Raw genomic sequence first — 23,291 nt, 5'->3', positions numbered from 1 at the left:
CATTGTATTCTGTTTTTATTTACCATTTACACAACGTCCCAACTTCACTGGTTTTGGGTTTTGTAGCGTATAATTTCAATTGTGCCCTTTATAAACAATAAATAAGTTAAAGTACCAATGATTGTCACACACACACCAGGTGTTGCGAAATTTTTCCTCTGCATTTGACCCATCCTCTTGTTCACCCCCTGCGAGGGTAACAGTGGGCAGCAGCGGTGCCATGCCCAGGAATCATTTTTGGTGATTCAACCCCCAATTCCAACCCTTGATACTGAGTGCCAATTAGGGAGGTAATGGGTCACATTTTTATAGTCTTTGGTATGACTCGGCCGGGGTTTGAACTCAGAACCTACCGATCTCAGGGCGGACCCTCAAACCACTAGGCCAATGAGTAGGTTGAAGTAAAACATTTTCATGATGTAGTAAGTGTGCAACACTACCAAAATTTAAGTTTCAGTTAAAATAATAAAAATATAGGGTTGATATATTTCTGGTGTTTCAAGCGATTATTTTTATTTATATAAACAATGACATACACACAACTGAATGAAAATAACTTTTCACACAATATAGGCTCACTCTTCTGTATCCACCTATAACAATTTTAATTCAATAAATACTGTATAAACAAAATGAAGTTCAGCACTAATGTACATTGTCTAGACCAGTGGTTCTCAAATGGGGATACGTGTACCCCTGGGGGTACTTGAAGGTATGCCAAGGGGTATGTGAGATTTTTTTAAAATATTTTTAAAATAGCAGCAATTCAAAAATCCTTCATAAATACATTTATTGAATAAAACTTCAACAAAATATGAATGTAAGTTCATAAACTGTGAAAAGAAATCCAACAATGCAATATTCATTGTTGACAGCTCGATTTTTTTGTGGACATGTTCCACAGATATTTATGTTAAAGATTTCTTTTTTTGTGAAGAAATGTTTAGAATTAAAATTAAGTTCATGAATCCAGATGGATCTCTATTGCAATCCCCAAAGAGGGCACTTAAAGTCGATGGTTACTTCTGTGTGTAGAAATCTGTATTTATAATTGAATCACTTGTTTATTTTTCAACAAGTTTTTAGTTATTTTTATATCTTTTTTTCCAAATAGTTTAAGAAAGACCACTATCAATGAGCAATATTTTGCACTGTTATAACATTTAATAAATCAGAAACTGACGACATAGTGCTGTATTTTACTTCTTTATCTCTTTTTTTCAACCAAAAATGTTTTGCTCTGATTAAGGGGTACTTTAATTAAAAAAAATGTTCACAGGGGGTACATCACTGAAAAAAGGTTGAGAACCACTGCACTACACACCATACATCCCCGCTATATTTAATCATTTACAAGAAACAAATGGGCAAAAAGCACTCGCTCATCCACACGCATTAGTCACAAGAAGCAGAGTGGCCCCACGACTGCCTGGACCTCATGCACCTGCATCCATAGCGCAGACATGTTTATACCCAAATCTCTTATAGGAAGAACCTGCATATCACCTCGATGTAGCTCCGTACTGCCCTGAACCCTCACTACTACCTCCACCTGGAAACATAGACAAGGAAGAGCTCAATGACACCGATACAACAAGTCTGCTGTAATGCTATAATCACTACCTTATGATTTATTGTGGATATTCTGGTATGGCGTGAATTTATCTCTTGGCGAGAGTCTCCCAGAAAGTGGATAAGGTTGTTGGTGCCTTCCATCGCAGTCCTGTTTGCTGTATAACTGAGAATTATACGCTGAAAAGATGTGTGGCTGTGTAACCGTAGAAACCTCAGCTGGACAACATCCACACCAGGGTACCTAAACTATGGAGCAGTAGAGACGTTCATATTAAGTCAAAGATAACTGCTTATGTTGCGAAATCAATCCAGGTCAGTCTTACCTTGTCACTGCCATGTTGATGACTGAACCATTGAACTGATGATTTGTACCTTCCTGGATACCACCTCCATGTTATCTACAAGCAGGACAAATGTTTTAGTACTCTTGGCTAGAGATGTCTGGTCATATCGGACTGCCGAGAATATCAGTCGATAAATGCTTTAAAATATAATATCAGAAATGATCGGTATCGGTTTCAAAAGTAAAATGTATGACTTTTAAAAACGACGCTGTGTACATGGTCATAGGGAGAAGTACAGAGCGCCACATAAACCTTAAAGGCACTGTCTTTGCGTGCCGGCCCAGTCACATAATATCTACGGCTTTTCACACACACACAAGTGAAAGCAAGGCATACTTGGTTAACAGCCATACAGGTCACACTGAGGGTGGCTGTATAAACAACTTTAACACTGTTACAAATATGCGCCACACTGTGAACCCACACCAAACAAGAATGACAAACACATCTCGGGAGAACATTCGCACCGTGACACATCATAAACACAACAGAACAAATACCAGAACCCCTTGCAGCACTAACTCTTCCGGGACACTACAATATACACCCCCCGCTACCCCCCCCCCCCCCCCCCCCCCCCCTCAATATCCTCATGCTCTCTCAAGGGGAACATGTTCCAAATTTAAAGGTGCTGTTTTGAGGCATGTTAAAAAAAATTATGCACTTTGTGACTTCAATAATAAATATGGCAGTGCCATTTTGGCATTTTTTTCCATAACTTGAGTTGATTTATTTTGGAAAACCTTGTTACATTGTTTAATGCAACCAGCAGGGTATCACATCATTTTAATTTTCCTGAAGGAAGTCTCCTGAAGGAATCAATAAAAGTACTATCTATCTATCTATCTATCTATCTATCTATCGATCCATCCATCACAACAAAATTAGGCAAAATAATGTGTTAATTCCACGACTGTATATATCGGTATCGGTTGATATGGGAATCGGTAATTAAGTGTTGGACAATACCGGAATATCGGCAAAAAAGTCATTATCGAACATCTCTACTCTTGGCCATTATGCTACATGGCGGTGCCCCACTTTCATGTACTCAATGCCCAACCACCGTTACCTGTCTGCCGTCAGGGACACATCAAGCACCAAAAACACATCAAGCCCCAAAAAAATAACAATTACGATACAATACAAAAATCAAAAGATACAAACTGTTTTAAAAATATTTGCATTCATTTTCAAAATTGCTTGGCCTCTATCGGTTCAGCAGACCTAGGGTGAGCAGTGGGGTACACCGCTCACTGGTTGCTAGCCACTTGCAGGGCACAGACAATCAACCATTCACACTCACATTCACACCTACAACCCCGGAAAAGTATGGAATCAACAGTTGTTTGATGTTGTAGAAATCGTTTCGGACCTGTAACACGAACAGTGCCCCCATCCTGTTTCTTCACGAGGATTATGAGACATTTTTCATTTAGATGGGAATTTCTGAACATCCGAGCAGTTGGCATCCTAATGACAGCAGACCTTGCACGGTAGGTGATGTTTTATTATGTTTGTCGGCTCTCATAAAGTCTGCAGTGAGTAATCAGTGATGAAGAAAAAAAAGCAATTTTGATTGATTGATTGATACTTTTATTAGTAGATTGCACAGTACAGTACATATTCTGTACAATTGACCACTAAATGGTAACACCCGAATAAGTTTTTCAACTTGTTTAAGTCGGGGTCCACGTTAATCAATTCATGGTACAAATATATACTATCAACATAATACAGTCATCACACAAGTTAATCATCATAGTATGTACATTGAATTATTTACATTATTTACAATCCGGGGGGTGGGATGAGGAGCTTTGGTTGATATCAGAACTTCAGTCATCAACAATTGCATCAACAGAGAAATGTGGACATTGAAACAGTGTAGGTCTTACAGTAGGATATGTACAGCCAGCAGAGAACATAGTGAGTTCAGATAGCATAAGAACAAGTATATGCATTAGAAGTACATTTGAGTTGTTTATAATCCGGGGAGATGGGATGTGAATGGAGGAGGGTATTAGTAAAGTGTTGAAGTTGCCTGGAAGTGTTGTTTTAGAGCGGTTTTGAAGGAATATAGAGATGCACTCACTTTTATACCTGTTGGGAGTGCATTCCACATTGATGTGGCATAGAAAGAGAATGAGTTAAGACCTTTGTTAGATCGAAATCTGGGTTTAACGTGGTTTGTGATGCGTTTTTGAAATTATTCTGCTGTGTATGCTTAAAATGATCAAAATGATTAAAATACGTTAGTATTAAATGTTATTATACACTTACATCATGTATAGAATACCCTATTGGAGGTATTTGAAAGTTTTTTTGGGGGATCTCTAGCAGTGGTTCTCAATCTTTTTTCAGTGATGTACCCCCTGTGAATTTTTTTTTTAAATTCAAGTACCCCCTAATCAGGGCAAAGAATTTTTGGTTGAAAAAAAGAGATGACGAAGTAAAATACAGCCCTATATAATCAGTTTCTGATTTATTAAATTGTATAACATTGCAAAATATTGCTCATTTGTCGTCTTTCCTGAACTATTTGGATAAAAAAAGATATACAAATAACAAAGAATTTCTTGAAAAATAAACAAGTGATTCAATTATAAATAAAGATTTCTACACATAGAAGTAATCATCAACTTAAAGTGCCCTCTTTGGGGATTTTAATAGAGAGCCATCTGGATTCATGGACTTAATTCTAAACATTTCTTCAGAAAAAAAAAAGACATATTTAATTTTAATATTTATGGAACATGTCCACAAAAAAATCTAGCTGTCAACACTGAATATTCCATTGTTACATTTCTTTTCAGTTTATGAACTTACATTCATATTTTGTTGAAGTATTATTCAATAAATATATTTATAAAGGATTTTTTAATTGTTGTTTTTTTTAGAATATAAAAAAAAAAATCTCACGTACCCCTTGGCATACCTTCAAGTACCCCCAGGGGTACGCTTACCCCCATTTGAGAACCACTGCCCCTAAACTCCTGTCTCACCGTGGTGAGGGAAGTCCTGTTTTGGGGTTGTCCGGCAAACTTCCTGTCTTATTTAGAAAATCTAATCCTCCTGCGTTTCAGGCCACTTGCCCTTCCTCCTGTGTCACTGGTCTGATGTCTCTCCTGATTGCCTGATTGTGCTCACCTGTGTCACCCTCCCTCATGTGTATATAGTCCTCGTCTTCCCTTGTCTTGTTGCCAGAGTATATTGTCTCGTAATGTACCTTCAGCTGTCTTCCACAGTCTTGTTAAGTATTGCTTAGCCTTATTCCTTGATTTCTTTGTTAAAGTTTTTTGATCAGTTTTTTTGTGCTAATTTCCTTTTTTCCTCCTCTTGGAACGCTTTTTAGTTTGTAGTTTTCTTAGCTTTTTATAGCGTACTTTCTGTTTATAGCTTCTTGTTTCCTCCTCTGCATGAGCGATTTTCCTTTTGTGTAGTTTATCATAGATTGTTAGTTGGTTGTTTGTTATTAGATCAGTTTAGAAGTTTGCTTGTGCCTTTTTCCTCCCTATGGAGTGATTTTTCGTTTAGTGTTTTATGCCCTATGCCAGTGGTTCTCAAATGGGGGTACGTGTACCCCTCGGGGTACTTGAAAGTATGCCAAGGGGTATGTGAGATATTTTTAAAAATAGCAACAATTCAAAAATTCCTTTATAAATATATTTAGTAAATAATGCTTCAACAAAATATGAATGTAAGTTCATTAACTGTGAAAATAAATGCAAAAATGCAATATTCAGTGTTGACAGCTAGATTTTTTGTGGACATGTTACATAAATATTGATGTTAAAGATTTCTTTTTTTGTGAAGAAATGTTGAGAATTAAGTCCATGAATCCAGATGGATCTCTATTACAATCCCCAAAGAGGGCATTTTAAGTTGATTACTTTTCTATGTGTAGAAATCTTTATTTATAATTGAATCACTTTTTTATTTTTCAACATGTTTTTAGTTATTTTTATATCTTTTTTTCCAAATAGTTCAAGAAAGACCACTATAAATGAGCAATATTTTGCACTGTAATACAATTTAATAAATCAGAAACTGATGACATAGTGCTGTATTTTACTTAATCTCTTTTTTTTCAACCAAAAATGCTTTGCTCTGATTAGGGGGTACTTGAATTAAAAAAAATGTTCACAGGAGTACATCACTGAAAAAAGGTTGAGAACCACTGTCCTATGCTATCTATCTTTTGTTACTCGAGTGTGTCATATATAGTTTGTAGCCATTTTGTTTAAATCACTCATATAAAAGAGAGTTATTGGAAAACTGCTGAAATAAAGCCTGTGTCAATCTTCCCCCTTCTGTGCCTGAGTCCTCTTTTTTTCCCAAGGCCTAACAACTCCATTGTAAGCGGACTTCTGATTAAATGTATTTAATATTTAGAATGAGTTAAAAATCTATCCGTCATGTCTTTCATAATGATTGTGAACGATAAGCAAAATTCCCCAAATAGTGAAGTTCCCTTTTAAGTTTTGTTATATCTGTGTAGAGTTTGCTACATCTTCCTTACACATTCCAAAAATAAATGTTATTGGTTAACCAACTCATCAATAGTGTGGAGAGTGTGAAGTTTTTTTCTATATTTGCACTGTAGACCCTGTTGGCCAGTCTAGGGATTATTATGCCTCTCGCCCCAAATCAGATGGAATAGACTCCAGCTTACCTGTTACTCTAATGTGGACAAACAATTGATGATGTCAAAGTTGACATCTCAACTGGCCAGTATGTACATGAGACACACTTTGTTAAAATGTTTTATATCTGGGATAAAACAGGACAAGCGGGAAAATGCAAAAAGTCAGTGTTCAAAAATAAGAAAAAAAAATACAAAAATTAGGGATATTTTATTTTAACTAAGCAAAATTATCTGCCGATAGAACAAGAAATTTTGGCTTGTCAAAACTTTCCAAAACAAGTAAAATTACCTAACCTCTGAACCCAAAAATACCTTTTTAAAATAAGTTTATTCTGACTGATAAGTGCACTTTTCTTGGTAGAAATTAAAAAAAGACCTTTTTGTTCAATATGTTAAAAAAATATTCTTAAATAAGTAAATGCTAGTGCCATTATCTTGACATTATGATATGTGCTTGGCATTACATTTCTTGGGACCAGCAAACTTATACTAAAAATTAATGTATTGTTCTTGATGGAAAGGCAATAAGGCAACCGCTTGTTAGTCCAGGGTCTCATACAATAACTCATACAGTCTAAAATATGCATTTTTCCATCGATAACATGACATTGTCGCGCCAAGTGCGTGCTCTTTCAGTCAATTAGTGTGCATATATAAAGACCAGACCCCAGCCCAAATTTGTTTAATTGTAATTTTGAGGAATTTATCTGAATGTGCATTAATTATTTCCGCTCAAAATTGTTTGAAATGTCCCATGTTAAATTTTCAAATATTAACTATCAGTTTACGGTACTGTGCTAATTGTACTAACATGTGAGTACATATTTTCTATTGTTTCATTAAAAATAAAACAGAAAAGTCCATTTGGCTGTCATCTGATTTAATACGAGACACAAATCTGTCAGTAATGATTTTTTTTTTTTTTTTAACAGCCTTGAAATAAGAAATTATTCCTTTAAAAAAGTAGTTGTATACTTGTGAAGGTTGATAACACAGCTTTGCAACAGTTGATATTCAAGTTTCAAGCGTGTTTTACTCAATATAGGTCATAAAATCTCAGCAACAAGCTGTAATATCTTACTGAGATCATTTAGGACCAAAACACTTGAAACAAGTAAAACACTAACATGAAATCTGCTTAGTGAGAAGAATTATCTTCGACAGAAAATAAACAAATATCACCCTTATTTGAAATATTTAATCTTATTTAGATTTCAGTTTTTGCAGTGTAGAAATCCGTGGCCAATGAGGATAACAGACAAACGAGCATAAATGAACCAAAATGATGATAGAAGCTTGTTAAAATATGTATTTCTCGCTTCCAAGCATGCTTGTGAGCCAAATACCCTTATGTGTCCCATATATGGAGATGTTTTTTGTTCAACCATTGCGGATTAAAGTAAAAAACGAACTACCGTATTTTCCGGACTGTAAGGTGCACTTAAAATCCTCCCCCCTCCCCCTCAAAATTCGACAGTGCGCCTTATAACTTGGTGCGCCTAATTTACGGAATAATTATGGTTTTGCTCACCTACCTCGAAGCAATTTTACTTGGTACATGGTGTAATAAGTGTGACCAGTAGATGGCAGTCAAACATAAGAGATACATGTAGACTGCACTATGATGGCAATATGACTCAAGTAAACAACACCAACATGTTATATGTTCTATTGACAATATAGAACATTACACACGCCGCTCAAAAATCTATCAGAATGTTTTAGTACGACAAAGAACCACCATCACATGTTATGGAGACCACAAGAAGAGACTTCCATTTAAAAAAAAAATTAAATAAAAAAAGAATCACTCCTTCAATGCGCCCTATAATCAGGTGCGTCTTATATACGAAAAAAGATCAAAAATAGACCATTCATCGGCAGTGCGCCTTTTAATCCGGTGCGCCCTATAGTACGGTATTCAGAACTTTTTATAATGACATTGATCTTTTTGCCATTCCCGTCCTTACCATTTCAAAGTGTTGTCAATTAAACCTTACCTCTGATGGCATTGGGTCAATGCAGGTGCTTCCTCCTGCTGTGAAGTTACAAAACACTCTCAGAGCATCATAAGGACAACCTTGGTTGGGGTCCATGTAGAAGTAACCTGAAATAAAATGCATCTACGTTATAAGTGAACCAAGGAGCAGCCATTCAACATGGCTAAAAGCCTTACTGGTGCCTCATACCATCATTCAGATGTGGGTGTATAAGTCCCAGCTCATAGCAAGTGGTGCCAGGGTCATCTTTGGTTCCTTGAGGCCAACTGAAAGCTTCATCAGCTTCATCTTCTAGAGATTCTCCAGGTTCAGTTTTCACTGGACGATGCTGCTACAGAAGAATATATTATTTATAAATGTTAAATGGTACCAGCAGTGGCATAGCAAAGCCTCATTAAAGAGTGCATAGTAGGGTTGTCCCGATACTAGTATTTTGTGTGTATTTTGATACTTTTCTAAATAAAGGGAACCACAAAAAATGGCATTGTTGTCTTTTTATTTACAAAAAAAATCTTACGGTACATTAAAAATATGTTTTTTATTGGAATCTTTTTCTCAAATAAGTTAAAAGTTAAAGTACCAATGATTGTCACAGACATACAAACCCCGTTTCCATATGAGTTGGGAAATTGTGTTAGATGTAAATATAAACGCAATACAATGATTTGCAAATTCTTTTCAACCCATATTCAATTGAATGCACTACACCACAGGTAGGGAACCTATGGCTCTAGAGCCAGATGTGGCTCTTTTGATGACTGCACCTGGCTCTCAGATAAATCTTAGCTGACATTGCATAACACGATAAGTAATTAATAATTGCGCTGGTAATCACAGTATTAAAAATAACATTCAAATGATAAAACATTCTCATGCATTTTAATCCAACCATCCATTTTCTATCGCACCTGTTCAAAATGTTGCATTAATGGTAAGAAGTATTATATTTATTATTAGTTAACTTTAGCACAACAATGTTATTAAAAATAATAAGACACTTATTATACTCTAAAAATGTTAGTCTTACTTAAAAATGCACACATTTAGTTGTATTCAGTGCTAAAAAATATTTTATGGCTCTCACGGAAATACATTTTGAAATATTTGGCTTTCATGGCTCTCTCAGCCAAAAAGGTTCCCGACCCCTGCACTACACAGACAAGATATTTGATTTTCAAACTCATAAACTTTTTTTTTTATTACAAATAATCATTAACTTTAGGATTTGATGCCAGCAACACGTGACAAAAAAGTTGGGAAAGGGCATGTTCACCACTGTGTTACATCACCTTTTCTTTTAACAACACTCAATAAATCATTTGGGAACTGAGGAAACTAATTGTTGAAGCTTTGAAAGTGGAATTATTTCCCATTCTTGTTTTAAAACATTTTTTGCAAAAAAAAAATGTTTATTAGTTTGAACATCAAATATCGTATGTTGTCTTTGTAGCATATTCAACTGAACATAGGTTGAAAATAATTTGCAAATCATTGTATTCCGTTTATATTTACATCAAACCCAATTTCCCAACTCATATGGAAACGGGGTTTGTACTAGGTGTGGTTAAATTTGTCCTCTGCATTTGACACATCCCGTTGTTCATCCCCTGGGAGGTGAGGGGAGCAGTGAGCAGCCGGGGAATAATTTTGGTGATTTAACCCCCAACCCCCAATTCTAACCCTTGATGCTGAGTTAGCAGGGAGGCAATGAGTCGTTCAACAGTCCGGGGTCTCTGCTGTCGTATTTTACGCTTCATAATGCGCCACACATTTTCGATGGGAGACACTCTTTCTTTACGAAGCCACGCTGTTGTAACACATGCTGAATGTGGCTTGGCATTGTCTTGCTGAAATAAGCAGGGGCGTCCATGAAAAAGACGGCGCTCAGATGGCAGTATATGTTGTTCCAAAACCTGTATGTACCTTTCAGCATTAATGGTGCCTTCACAGATATGTAAGTTACCCATGTCTTGGTCACTAATGCACCCCGATACCATCACAGATGCTGGCTTTTGAACTTTGCGTCAATAACAGTCTGGATGTTTCGCTTCCCCTTTCGTCCGGATGACATGATGTCGAATATTTCCAAAAACTATTTGAAATGTGGACTCAGACCACAGAACACTTTTCCACTTTGCATCAGCAGCGTTTCTGGATGTTGTTGATAAATGGCTTCCGCTTTGCATAGTAGAGCTTTAACTTGCACTTACAGATGCAGTGACCAACTGTATTTAGTTACAGTGGTTTTCTAAAGTGTTCCTGAGCCCATGTGGTAATATCCTTTTGAGATTGTTGTCGGTTTTTGATAGAGTGCCGTCTGAGGGATCGAAGGTCACGGTCATTCAATGTTGGTTTCCGGCCAAGTAGAGTGATTTCTCCAGATTCTCTGAACCTTTGATTATTCCTTAACTTGAGCAGTATTTATTGCCACCTTTCCCAACTTCTTTGTCACGTGTTACTAGCATCAAATTGTAAAGTTTATGATTATTTGCAAAAAAAAAAAGTTTATTAGTTTGAACATCAAATACCGTATGTTGTCTTTGTAGCATATTCAACTGAATATGGGTTGAAAATTATTTGCAAATCATTGTATTCCATTTATATTTACATCAAACACAATTTCCCAACTCATATAGAAACAGGGTTTGTACTAGGTGTGGTTAAATTTGTCCTCTGCATTTGACACATCCCGTTGTTCATCTCCTGGGAGGTGAGGGGAGCAGTGAGCAGCAGAGGTGGCTGCGCCGGGGAATCATTTTGGTGATTTAACCCCAAACCCCCAATTCTAACCCTTGATGCTGAGTTAGCAGGGAGGCAATGGGTCCCATTCTTTGGTATAACTCAACCGTGGTTTGAACTCACGACCTACCCATATCAGGGCGGACACTCTAACCACAAGGCCACTGAGCAGGTTATATAAACAGTTAATAAAATAGTGAATAGCGAGACAACTGTTTTTATTAGTAAGTAAGCAAATAAAGGCTCCTAATTTAGCTGCTGACATATGCAGTAACATATTGAGTCATTTTCCATTCTATTATTTTGTCCAAATTATTAAGGACAAGTGATAGAAAGTGAATTATTAATTTACTTGCAGACTGCGGATGGACTAGCAATGTCTTAAAGCACCCCCTCTTGAGGGCGTTTCAGTCTTATAGCTTCACCTTTATCGTTAGTTTTTAGGCCGAAATGCGTTCATTCTCCCTTTTCTGTCTACACACTATGTCTGCCTGTAAGTACTCTGTGATTATGCGCTGCTGAACATGCTCGTCGGGAGGGTGCGGGACTGGTACTTTTTAGAGACGGTATAGTACCAAATATGATTCATTGGTATCGCGGTACTATATCAATCAATCAATCAATGTTTATTTATATAGCCCCAAATCACAAATGTCTCAAAGGACTGCACAAATCATTACGACTACAACATCCTCGGAAAAACCCACAAAAGGGCAAGGAAAACTCACACCCAGTGGGCAGGGAGAATTCACATCCAGTGGGACGCCAGTGACAATGCTGACTATGAGAAACCTTGGAGAGGACCTCAGATGTGGGCAACCAACCCCCTCTAGGGGACCGAAAGCAATGGATGTCGAGCGGGTCTAACATGATACTGTGAAAGTTCAATCCATAGTGGCTCCAACACAGCCGCGAGAGTTCAGTTCAAGCGGATCCAAGACAGCAGCGAGAGTCCCGTCCACAGGACACCATCTCAAGCGGAGGCGGATCAGCAGCGTAAAGATGTCCCCAACCGATACAGGCGAGCGGTCCATCCTGGGTCCCGACGATCGGGACCCTATACTATACCGGTATACTGTACAATCCTAGTTTAAACTTATATCTGTCAGTAGACTCACTATGGAAGCGCTAAAAACTACAACAAAGTGGATGGGGAGAAGACGCAGTCGAAGTGGAGGTACGTGAATAATACCAGCCCCACAAAAAGAAGAGACGGTCAGAAAGCGGCTTGACTGTAAAACATAATCTATGCAACATTTTGACCAAACAACCACCATTACATGTTACGTAGACCACAAGAAGTGTTTTAAATGAAGAAAAAAAGGGGCGCATGCACATTTGTGCGAGACCGCCGTGACTGACCACTATGAATTGGAGTCATTGCATTCGGACGTGAAGATAAGGCCTCTAAACTTGATGGCTTCAGCTCAGGTAAGTCCTTGCATGGCTATGACACTGGTCACTAATGTGTGTGAGTGACTGACAGCAATACAGCTTTATCTTTAAAGGGCTTCATTAATAAAGTTGGTACAGTGCAGTATGGTATTTACTTAGGGATAAGTCGCCACCTGTTGGTTTGGGCAGATACATCTAGGACCCAGATAGACATTTACCGTATTTTTCGGATCATAGGGCGCACCGGATTAAAAGCCGCACTGCCGATGAACGGGTCGAGTCAGGTCTATTTTCGTACAAGAGAAGCACCGGATTAAAGGCCGCATTATTGGGGTCATATTATGAATTTTTTCTAAACTCAAAACATTACCTTGTGGTCTACATAACATGTAATGGTGGTTCTTTGGTCAAAATGTTGCACAGATTATGTTTTACAGACCATCTTCAAGTAGCTTTCTAACAGTTGCCGTTTTGTGGGCAGTCTTATTTACGTGGCTCACCTTCAGCAGCGGCTTTGTTGCAGGTCCAGGTAGCCAGGACAAGCAGTCAGATAATAATGTCCTGTTAAACAAGAGGAAAAAGCACACAGAATGTTTCAGTTGTTCACAGACTGGTCGCTTTTATCAGAATTGATTAGGAATTACAAATCCACAATTCAATTCATTTCTCCTATCTTTTGTCAATTTTTATTATCATGTCAATGTCATTTACTTTATCTTCACCTCTATTTTCATCCAGACACTTGATAAACTATCATTAAACCCTTACTGTATCACTGGAGTTATAATTACCATACCAATACTGTATGCCTATCCCATATATTTTTATATATCCACATCATCACTCCAAAACATACAATAAAGTACCCAATTAGACCTTATTTCACTGTATTGTCTTTCTCAGGAATATTCACCTTTCACTTAATGCACTTTTTAGCAACATTCATTTAAGCACTTTACTTTTCTTCATTTTCTTCTTCTTATAATAGCAGCTTTAAGTTACTGTACTTGAAATGTTCATTGACCATTCCTGAGAGCTTAATTTACACCACCACGTCTAAACACAATAAAATAGCATGCTATCCATCCATCCATTTTTTACCGCTTATTCCCTTTGGGATCGCCGGGGGCGCTGGTGCCTATCTCAGCTACAATCGGGCGGAAGGCGCGGTACACCCTGGACAAGTCGCCACCTCATCGCAGGGCCAACACAGATATACATACAACATTCACACTCACATTCACACACTAGGGCCCATTTAGTATTGCCAATCAATCTATCCCCAGGTGCATGTCTTTGGAGGAAGCCGGAGTACCCGGAGGGAACCCACGCATTCACGGGGAGAACCTGCAAACGCCACACAGAAAGATCCCGAGCCTGGGATTGAACCCTAGACTACTCAGAACTTTCGTATTGTGAGGCAGACGCACTAACCCCTCTTCCACTGTGAAGCTCCGAATTCAAACCACAAAATAAAATAAATAAATCAACACAAAAATGTGACACATTATGGGTGGGTCACATCTTCGCCTCGTCATCTTTGTTGTAGCGGTGTAGCGTACAAGGACGGGAGTGGAAGAAGTGTCAAAAGATGGAGCTAACTGTTTTAATGACATTCAGACTTTACATAAATCAATAATGGAGCAGCATCTCCTCATCCGTGGCCCACCAGTGCAACATCAACGCCGGAAATGTATCCCGTTATAAACCGTCCAACCGGAGACCTCCAATAACTAACATTTCGTGGGTGAATTATGTAAACCCACTACAGTTTTAAGCGTTTTGATAGCTAGTCTACTGACAGATAAAAGTACGATATAAGTACACTATTTTATATATTAAAAATGGCAACAGTGGAAGATGAATGCCACATAAGAAGGTAGAGAAAAAGAAGAAGCTCATGACTACGGCGTCGTCACGGACAACAATTGCGGACACGTGCTCATTTTCAGGACTTATGCAGATTTCAAATACACTAGCAGGTACCAGAAGGTAAGAAAAGTTGGTTTTGCCTAGTATTGCAAAACAAAACACCAGGTAATATGTCTGCTAATAGGTGCCATTTTGAGGTCATTATACACACACCATAATAATACTCATATGTTTAATGCGCTGACAATCCATCAAGCGGTCGTACTAAAAACATTTTGACAGATTTTTGAGCGTTGTCTCAATGGAACTTTTAAAGATTTGGTGTTGTTTACTGCCATCATATTGCAGTCTACACGTATCTCTCATGTGTGACTGCCATCTACTGGTTTAATTGATTGACACTTTTACTAGTAGATTGCACAGTTCAGTACATATTCTGTACAATTGACCACTAAATGGTAACACCCGAATACGTTTTTCAACTTGTTTAAGTCGGGGTCCACGTAAATCAATTCATGGTATAAATATATACTATCAGCATAATACAGTCATCAGAGTGTATACATTGAATTATTTATATTATTTACAATAATAATAATATGGTCACACTTATTACACCATGTATCAAATACAATTGCTTTGAGGTCAGTAAGTAGGGTGACCATTTCCATGACACCAAAAAGGAGGACATTGTGCGGCATATCAATCAATTACTATGGTGTACATAGGACTCTGGTATACTCTTATTTATAGTACAATTTTGAGTGGTTTAAAGATGATGTTTGTGTGACTGAATAGGAAAAAATATTAAAGTCAAGTGTTTGTTAACAGTATTTGTATTTATTCAATACATTGTGGTGTTCAAAAAGTGACCACCGAGATGAATCTTTTCAAGAGCAGAGTGCCACAAAGCATGTGTGGACTTAAATGTAAACAACAATTAACATGTAACATATATATAAAAAAAAAAAAAAGTCTAAACTTCTGTAGGACTGGTGATGCTTTACAGCATGGTACACCTAGCACAGCTCCGCAGCAATTATCTTGTCATCCAGGGGCAACGAAACTTCATGGAAAAACATCCTCATTGAAAAGGTACCAGCCACACGTTTATTACTTTTATGTTTATCCGTACCCGCATGCCGTTCAATTGGAGATTTCCCCTGACTACTTACGTCGACATCACATTGACAAATGTGCAGAAGCCATGGAATGAGTCTCGACTGCTTTTCGTTATAAATTTGTGCTCTTTTATCCATTCAGAATTAAACGAGGTCTTGGGTTTTGGCATGATGCTAACTTTCTGGCAATGTCATGCCGCAGCAGTACATGGACCCTTGTTTACTTTTGTAACCAATCATAAGCAGATTTGTATCCGACACTGCTCTTAGCCAATCATTTGATATGTTACTGCGTTGGGGGCATTTTTTGACGGTCTATGATTGGCTATTGCGCTGCAGCCCAGCAAAGATGAAAAAACTACGCTCTTCAAGCCTAGTGCCACAAAAAGGAGGACAAATACGTGTCCGGCTTGATGCTGCGACGGACGCCGGACAGGGCATTACAAATCCGGACTGTCCGGGCTAAATCCAGACACCTGGATTAGTAAGAACAACCAGAATTATGCCGTACATTAGGCGTCACCGGGTTATAAGGCGTTCAAAAAATACGGTAGTCATCTTTGTGTTTTTTTTTGTTTGGGAATAAAAGACTTGCCTTATTATTGGGTCAACATAATGTGATCGTAGGATGACACACTGTCACTCTGCATGCACATGTAATCACGACCATGGCAACTAACGCTGCACCGTTGCATTCAGTCCCAATGAAACAAATATAAAAATAAGCATGTAAGAGAAGGAAGCTGATACTAACTTTTTGTTGTCTATGTTGGTTCTGCAGCAGTTTGTGTTCAGACTTGGATGTGCTAGATCTTGTTAAGGATTCAGGTGTCTCACTGGGTCTATCACCATCATTTGATCCTTTTCTTTCTTTAGGTGTGTAATTTCCTGGTAAACCTGATTTTCCCTGAAGAAAAAAGAAGAGATTATGTAAAACGTCACAATACATCAAACGAATATACTTTTAAAATGTTTGTTTCATACTTACCGGGTTTCCTTTCTTTCCTTTCACCCCTTTAGGACCACTGGTGCCTTGGACACCTTTCATTCCCTGTAATTCAGCAATTCACAATGCAGGGATAACTATACATGCATTATTAATATCCTGTGGCATATCCAGGAACACATTGGCCACAGTGATGTGTGGTGAGGTTCATGATTGGTGAGGCGTTGTCTCCTTTGGAGTTTAAAAATAAAATAGTTATTACATCAATTGTCACAGTGCCACATGTAGGCTGATAGCATGACCCCAAAATGCAAAGACACAAGCCGGTGTGCAGGTCAAATAAGTCTAAATCTTTAAATAGAGAGCAAAACGGCAGAAACAAACGGCTCATGCAAAGCAGATACACACTAAAAAATGTTGGGTTAAAAAATAACCCAATTTTAACCCAACTGCTGGTTCAGAAAAGGACGAACCCCTTATTTGAGTTATTGTAACTCAACATTTTGGGTTAATTTTTTCAACTCAACTTTTGCGTTTAATTATTTAACCAAAAAGTTGAGTTATATTAAGTTATTGTTGGGTTATTCCCAACTAAACTATTGGGTTTATTTATCTAACCCAAAAGTTGAGTTATGCTAACTCAATGTTGGTTGATTCATAACCCAACAATTGGGTTGAATGTTTTTAACACAAAAGCTGAGCTAACTATTGGGTTGTGCAATTTAGCGCTCCTTGACCCTATAGTTATTTAAAAATTATACATTTTACTACTGGTTTGTCTTACTTCTTCCCAAATACTGCTCAAAATTATTTTTATTCCATTAAAATATACTCAAAAGCAAGATATGAGTGGCATTTTTTTTTTTGCAAGAATTGCTGTGTATGGTCATAGTAGTTCTATACAGCATGATCAAATATTTTTGTGTACATAAGATGTGTGATTGTAAATAATGTTAATGAGATTAATCCATAATAAAATGTCTTTCAAGAAAAAAAGTACCTTTTTAATTAAAAAAAAAAGCCATTCACCCAAAAATGCGTTACTGATTGAAAAACAACCCAAACATGGTTGATGGTTTTGAAAACCCAGAAATTGAGTTAAAATAATACTCTTATAACTCAATAAGTGGATTGCGCTTCATAACAATAACTAAAAAATTTAACCCAACACTCACAACTTTTAAATTGAGTTATCAAAATAACCCAGCATTTTTTAGTGTGTAGCGGCAGCAGAGTAACACATGCAGACGACCATGAAAGCAATAATCCAAGACTGGCAAGGAGCAACAGATGAACCTCAATAGGCTTGACTAATCAATCGAAAATAGATGTGTTGGCAGGAAGTTAAGCAGAGAGTGAAGGTGCATCAAAACAACTTAATACTTTACAACTAAAACAAGAGCACCAGGACAAAAAATTATACCAAACATAGGGAAATAGAGAACAAAATCCAAACAGTCATGTGAGATCATCAGATTAATGTTAATACAGGTTGCTCATTATTAGGATACCAAGAAAAAGAAGAGAACAATTTACTTCTGTTATTTTTAGTTTTATTTTCATACAGAACATACTTTATAACAGTCGCAACAAGCAGAATATATATATATATATATATATATATATATATATATATATATATATATATATATATATATATATATATATATATATATATATATATATAGTGATATAGTTCTTTATTTTTCACAATGACAGTTTGAAGGGTCTGCCTCACTTGCTTCACCTGACCACACATCACTGATTGGTTGTGAACCAGTTTCTAATAGCATTAAACATTTGAGCTGATCTAAAGGCTGAGAAACATAGAAAGCGTTACCAATACCTTCTGTCCAAGCTGACCCTGTTAAAAGGCATGAAAGAAATAATTTTAGAATTTTTTTAAGACAAAGCTACTACAGATCTTTAAAATATTGGTGCACTTAAGACTTTTTAACTTGGCTATTACCGTATTTTCTGGACCATAGGGCGCACCGGATTATATAACGCGCACTGCCGATGAATGGTCCATTTTTGATCTTTTTTATATGTAAGGCGCACCGGATTATAGGGCGCATTAAAGGAGTTATATTTTTTTTCTTCCTAAATTTAAGACACTTCCTTGTGGTCTACATAACATGTAATGGTGGTTCTTTGGTCAAAATGTTTTACAGATCATCTTCAAGCCGCTTTCTGACAGTCGCTTCAGGATGCGCCGTTTTGTGGGCGGTCTTATTTACGTAAGTCACCTTCGACGGCATCTTCTCTCCGTCATCTTTGGTGTAGCGGTGTAGCGTGTAAGAATGGGAGTGGAAGAAGTGTCAAAATATGTTTTAATGACATTCAGACTTTACGTAAATCAAAAACGGAGAAGCATCTTCTCATCCATGGCTCACTAGCGCAACAACAAGGCAGGAAGGAACTGTCTCCCGTGAAAAACCGTCTGACCGGAACCTTCTAATAACTAAAGTTTCTTGGGTGAATAATGTAAACCCACTACACCGGTGTGTTTTAGTGCTTTTATGGCAACCTTTACTGACAGATATAAGTAACAACTTTACACTACTTTAAATTAGAAATGGTAACAGCGGAAAATGAATGTCCCATAACAAGATGATTGAGAAAAAGAAGAATCTTATCGACTACAGTGTAGACACTGACTACAAAGGCAGACTCGCGCAATTTTTCAGGACTTATGCAGTTCCCAAATACAGATCAGCAGGTGCCAGAATGTAAGAAAAATTGCTTCTGCATAATATTGCGAAACAAAACACCAGATAATACGTCATACCTTATACACACACAATAGTACCATATTTTTCGGATTATAAATCGCTCCGGAGTATACGTCACACGAGCCAAAAATGCATAACAAAGAAGGAAAAAAACATATACAGTATTCTTCAGACTATAAGTGAACGTTTTTTTCATAGTTTGGCCGTTGGTGCGACGTATATTCCGGAACAACTTATGTGTGAAATTATTAACACATTACCGTAAAATATCAAACAATGTTATTTATCTCATTCGTGTGAGCGACGAAGAAATTGTCTGCAATCGTTACACACACGTCAGCAATCGTCACTCCACACGCCAACCAATAAGAATTCGGCTGGGGCGGGTCATGGCAGAAGTGCATAGTGGGTCATGATATGCTAACTGCTATATGCTACTGTCGTAGCTATTAAAATGGATCATTTCATCGTTGGCGGTAACTTATAAAAACTGAGAAGGACTGAACTAAAATGGCACCGATAAGGAAATCATATACTGCAGATTGCAAGCTGGACGTAGTGAAATATGCTGCAGAGAACAGCAAACGAGCAGCAGAAAGAAAGGACACTAGCAGGGCACATACCAGAGGCGACACATTGGATTTAGGGCCCTGGAGTGACAGATTGCTTGGTAAACGTATAGCATGTTCTATATGTTATAGTTATTTGAATGACTCTTGCCATAATGTGTTGCGTTAACATACCAGGCACGTTCTCAGTTGGTTATTTGTGCGTCATATGGCATACACCTATTCAGCCTGTTGTTCACTATTCTTTATTTATTTTAAATTGCCTTTCAAATGTCTAGTCTTGGTGTTGGGTATTATCAAATAAATTTCCCCAAAAAATGCGACTTATACTCCAGTGCAACTTATATGTTTTTTTCCTTCTTTATTGTGCATTTTCGGCCGGTGCGACGTATACTCCGGAGCGATTTTTAGTCCGAAAAATACGGTATACATCGCACTGGAGTATAAGTCTCATTTTTGGGGGGAATTTATTTTATAAAATCCAACACCAAGAATAGACATTTGAAAGGCAATTTAAAATAAATAAAGAATAGTGAACAACAGGCTGAATAAGAGTATGTTATATGACGCATAAATAACCAACTGAGAACGTGCCTGGTATGTTAACGTAACATATTATGGTAAGAGTCATTCAAATAACTATAACATATAGAACATGCTATACGTTTACCAAACAATCTGTCACTCCTAATCGATAAATCCGATGAAATCATCTTCCTCGATGTCACTTCTAAACAACTCTGCCAACTCCAAAGGTATGCGCCGCTTCTTCTTGTCGTTTTCTGCTGCATATTTCACTATGTCCAGCTTGTAATCTGCAGTACATGATTTCCTTTTCGGTCCAATTTTTGTTCAACCCTTTTCAGTTTTTATAAATTACCGCCAATGATGAAATAATCCGTTTTAATAAGTACGGCAGCATTCCATGACCCACAATGTACTTCTGCCATGATCCCCTCCCCCGCCGAATTCTTATTGGTTGACGTGTGTGTGACGATTGCTGACGTTTTTTTCATCTCTTCCGCGAATGAGATAAATATTATTATTTGATATTTTAAGGTAACGTGTTAATAATTTCACACATAAGTCACTCCGGGGTATATGTCGCACCCACGGCCAAACTATGAAAAAATCTGTGACTTACAGTCCGAAAAATACGGTAACTCATATGCTGAAACAAATCAAGCCGTGCGGCTTCATAGCTTACCAAAGTCGTACTAAAACATTTTGATAGATTGTTGAGCACCGTGTGTAATGTTCTATATTTTCAATGGAACATATAAAATGTTGGTGTTGTTTACTTGAGTCATATGGCAGTCGACATGTATCTCTTATGTGTGACTGCCATCTATTGGTCGCACTTATCATTACCCCATGTACCAAATAAGGTTGCTTTGAGGTCAGTAAGCATAACCAGAATTAATCTGTACATTGGCGCACGGGGTTATAAGGCGCGCTGTGGAGTTATGAGAAAAAAAAAAGGATTTTAAGTGCACCTTATAGTCCGGAAAATATGGTAATAAGAAAACTAAACATATTGTGTTAATAATCTGCCTTAATCACAAGACAATCAGCAAGAGTATTGAGGAATATGAAATAATTATTCCACTAGCTCTACTGCTTTGGTAATTAAACATATCGATGTACATATTGTATACTGCATACATGAATCACTTTTAATAATAAAAGCAGTTTTAATGATCCTTGTTTATGTTCATTTAATATTTTAGACTGCTTTGCCTATTTATTGTCATTATATATTACCATTTGAAAACGACATGTATTGTATTTAAGGGTACTCTTATTCCAAACTGCTACTGGAAAACATCTTGAGAGAAACTTACAGATTGTCCAGGGGAGCCTTTTAGTCCGGGTGGACCACGAGGACCAGTATCTCCCTGTTAAGTCAACAGAATGTTGGTTAACTCCATGTTTGGAAACAAGACATTCGAGGTAAATTTAAAAGTACCTCCTTCCCAGTAAGACCTGTTACACCTTTTGCACCCTGACGGCCAGCATTCCCCTAAAATCATAACATATCAGTCAAGGTCAAGATTCTATTCCCTGTAAATGTTAATTGTTGTAATGCAATTATTTGGAGCACCTTTATTCCTGTTGGACCAATTGGCCCTTGCATCCCTCTTTCACCTGGAAAACCCTGTACAACAAGAATAAAGAGGAAGAAAGGCTTGAAAGCCCTTTACATGTTAACATATTGTACTTCATGTCTGGAGAAGTGAACCTTGTGACCACTTTTTCCTGCATCACCCTTCTGTCCTATCAGTCCGGGATACCCTGATTCAAGAGCAGAGCCATTATATGCAAAGTTAAAATTGTCTTTACAATACCAATTAAAGAGTATTATACCAGTGGCCCTATTGGTCCAGGAGGTCCATTTGTCTCTCCTGGTGGTCCAGTTTCACCCTATAAGATCAAAACAAACTGCAAAGTGAATTATACAAATGGTAAAGATGTTGTTTTGTATGTATTCTATATTTAACACATAGCAGTAATTCAATTGGGATGTGGTATGAAATCCTTGTTGTGCTAATTTTGGAGTATGTACCGTATTTTTCAGAGTATAAGTCGCTCCGGAGTATAAGTCGCACCTGCCGAAAATGCACAATTAAGAAGTAAAAAAACATATAAGTTGCATTTTTGGGGGAAATTTATTTGATAAAACCCAACACCAAGAATAGACATTTGAAAGGCATTTTAAAATAAATAAAGAAAGGTGAACGGGGCGGTTTAGCTCGGTTGGTAGAGTGGCCGTGCCAGCAACTTGAGGGTTGCAGGTTCGATTCCCGCTTCTGCCATCTTAGTCACTGCCGTTGTGTCCTTGGGCAAGACACTTTACCCACCTGCTCCCAGTGCCACCCACACTGGTTTGAATGTAACTTAGAAATTGGGTTTCACTATGTAAAGCGCTTTGAGTCACTAGAGAAAAAGCGCTATATAAATATAATTCACTTCACTTCACAACAACAGGCTGAATAAGTATACGTTATACGACGCATAAATAACCAACTGAAAACGTGCCTGGTATGTTAACGTATTATATTATGGTAAGAGTCATTCAAATAACTATAACATATAGAACATGCGTTTACGTATACGTTTACCAAACAATCTGTCACTCCTAATCGCTAAATCAGAGGAAATCTTATACGTCTAGTGTCTTACGTGAATGAGCTAAATAATATTATTTGATATTTTACGGTAATGTGTTAATAATTTCACACATAAGTCGCTCCTGAATATAAGTCGCACCCCCGGCCAAACTATGAAAAAACTGCGACTTATAGCCCGAAAAATACGGTAGTGTATATTAGTCTGACCACCTACAT

General features: G+C 37.4%; 2 protein-coding genes across 2 annotated transcripts in view; both read right to left on the bottom strand.

Annotated features, from left to right (window-relative positions):
* Nucleotides 1-493: 493 nt before the first annotated feature.
* Nucleotides 494-22,228, bottom strand: LOC133543597 (collagen alpha-2(XI) chain-like). Its single transcript, XM_061888257.1, has 12 exons — nt 22,187-22,228; nt 22,049-22,102; nt 21,914-21,967; nt 21,789-21,842; nt 18,487-18,504; nt 16,683-16,745; nt 16,449-16,601; nt 8,757-8,898; nt 8,568-8,674; nt 1,899-1,973; nt 1,624-1,821; nt 494-1,552 (listed from the first exon to the last, which is right to left on the bottom strand). The coding sequence occupies exons 2-12, from the start codon at nt 22,079-22,081 to the stop codon at nt 1,400-1,402; spliced, it is 1,050 nt and encodes a 349-aa protein (XP_061744241.1). The 5' UTR covers nt 22,082-22,102; nt 22,187-22,228; the 3' UTR covers nt 494-1,399.
* The window catches only part of si:dkey-21p1.3 (collagen alpha-1(I) chain), a 99,361-nt gene continuing 98,285 nt past the window's right edge, over nt 22,216-23,291 (bottom strand). Inside the window, exon 51 of the mRNA XM_061887784.1 lies at nt 22,216-22,368. Coding sequence (XP_061743768.1) covers nt 22,306-22,368 — 63 coding nt within the window. The 3' untranslated portion in view covers nt 22,216-22,305. The remainder of the gene's footprint in view (nt 22,369-23,291) is intronic.

The sequence above is a fragment of the Nerophis ophidion genome, linkage group LG26, assembly GCF_033978795.1.
Source record: "Nerophis ophidion isolate RoL-2023_Sa linkage group LG26, RoL_Noph_v1.0, whole genome shotgun sequence".
NCBI lineage: Eukaryota > Metazoa > Chordata > Actinopteri > Syngnathiformes > Syngnathidae > Nerophis > Nerophis ophidion.
This window is presented reverse-complemented; position numbering and strand designations above follow the sequence as displayed.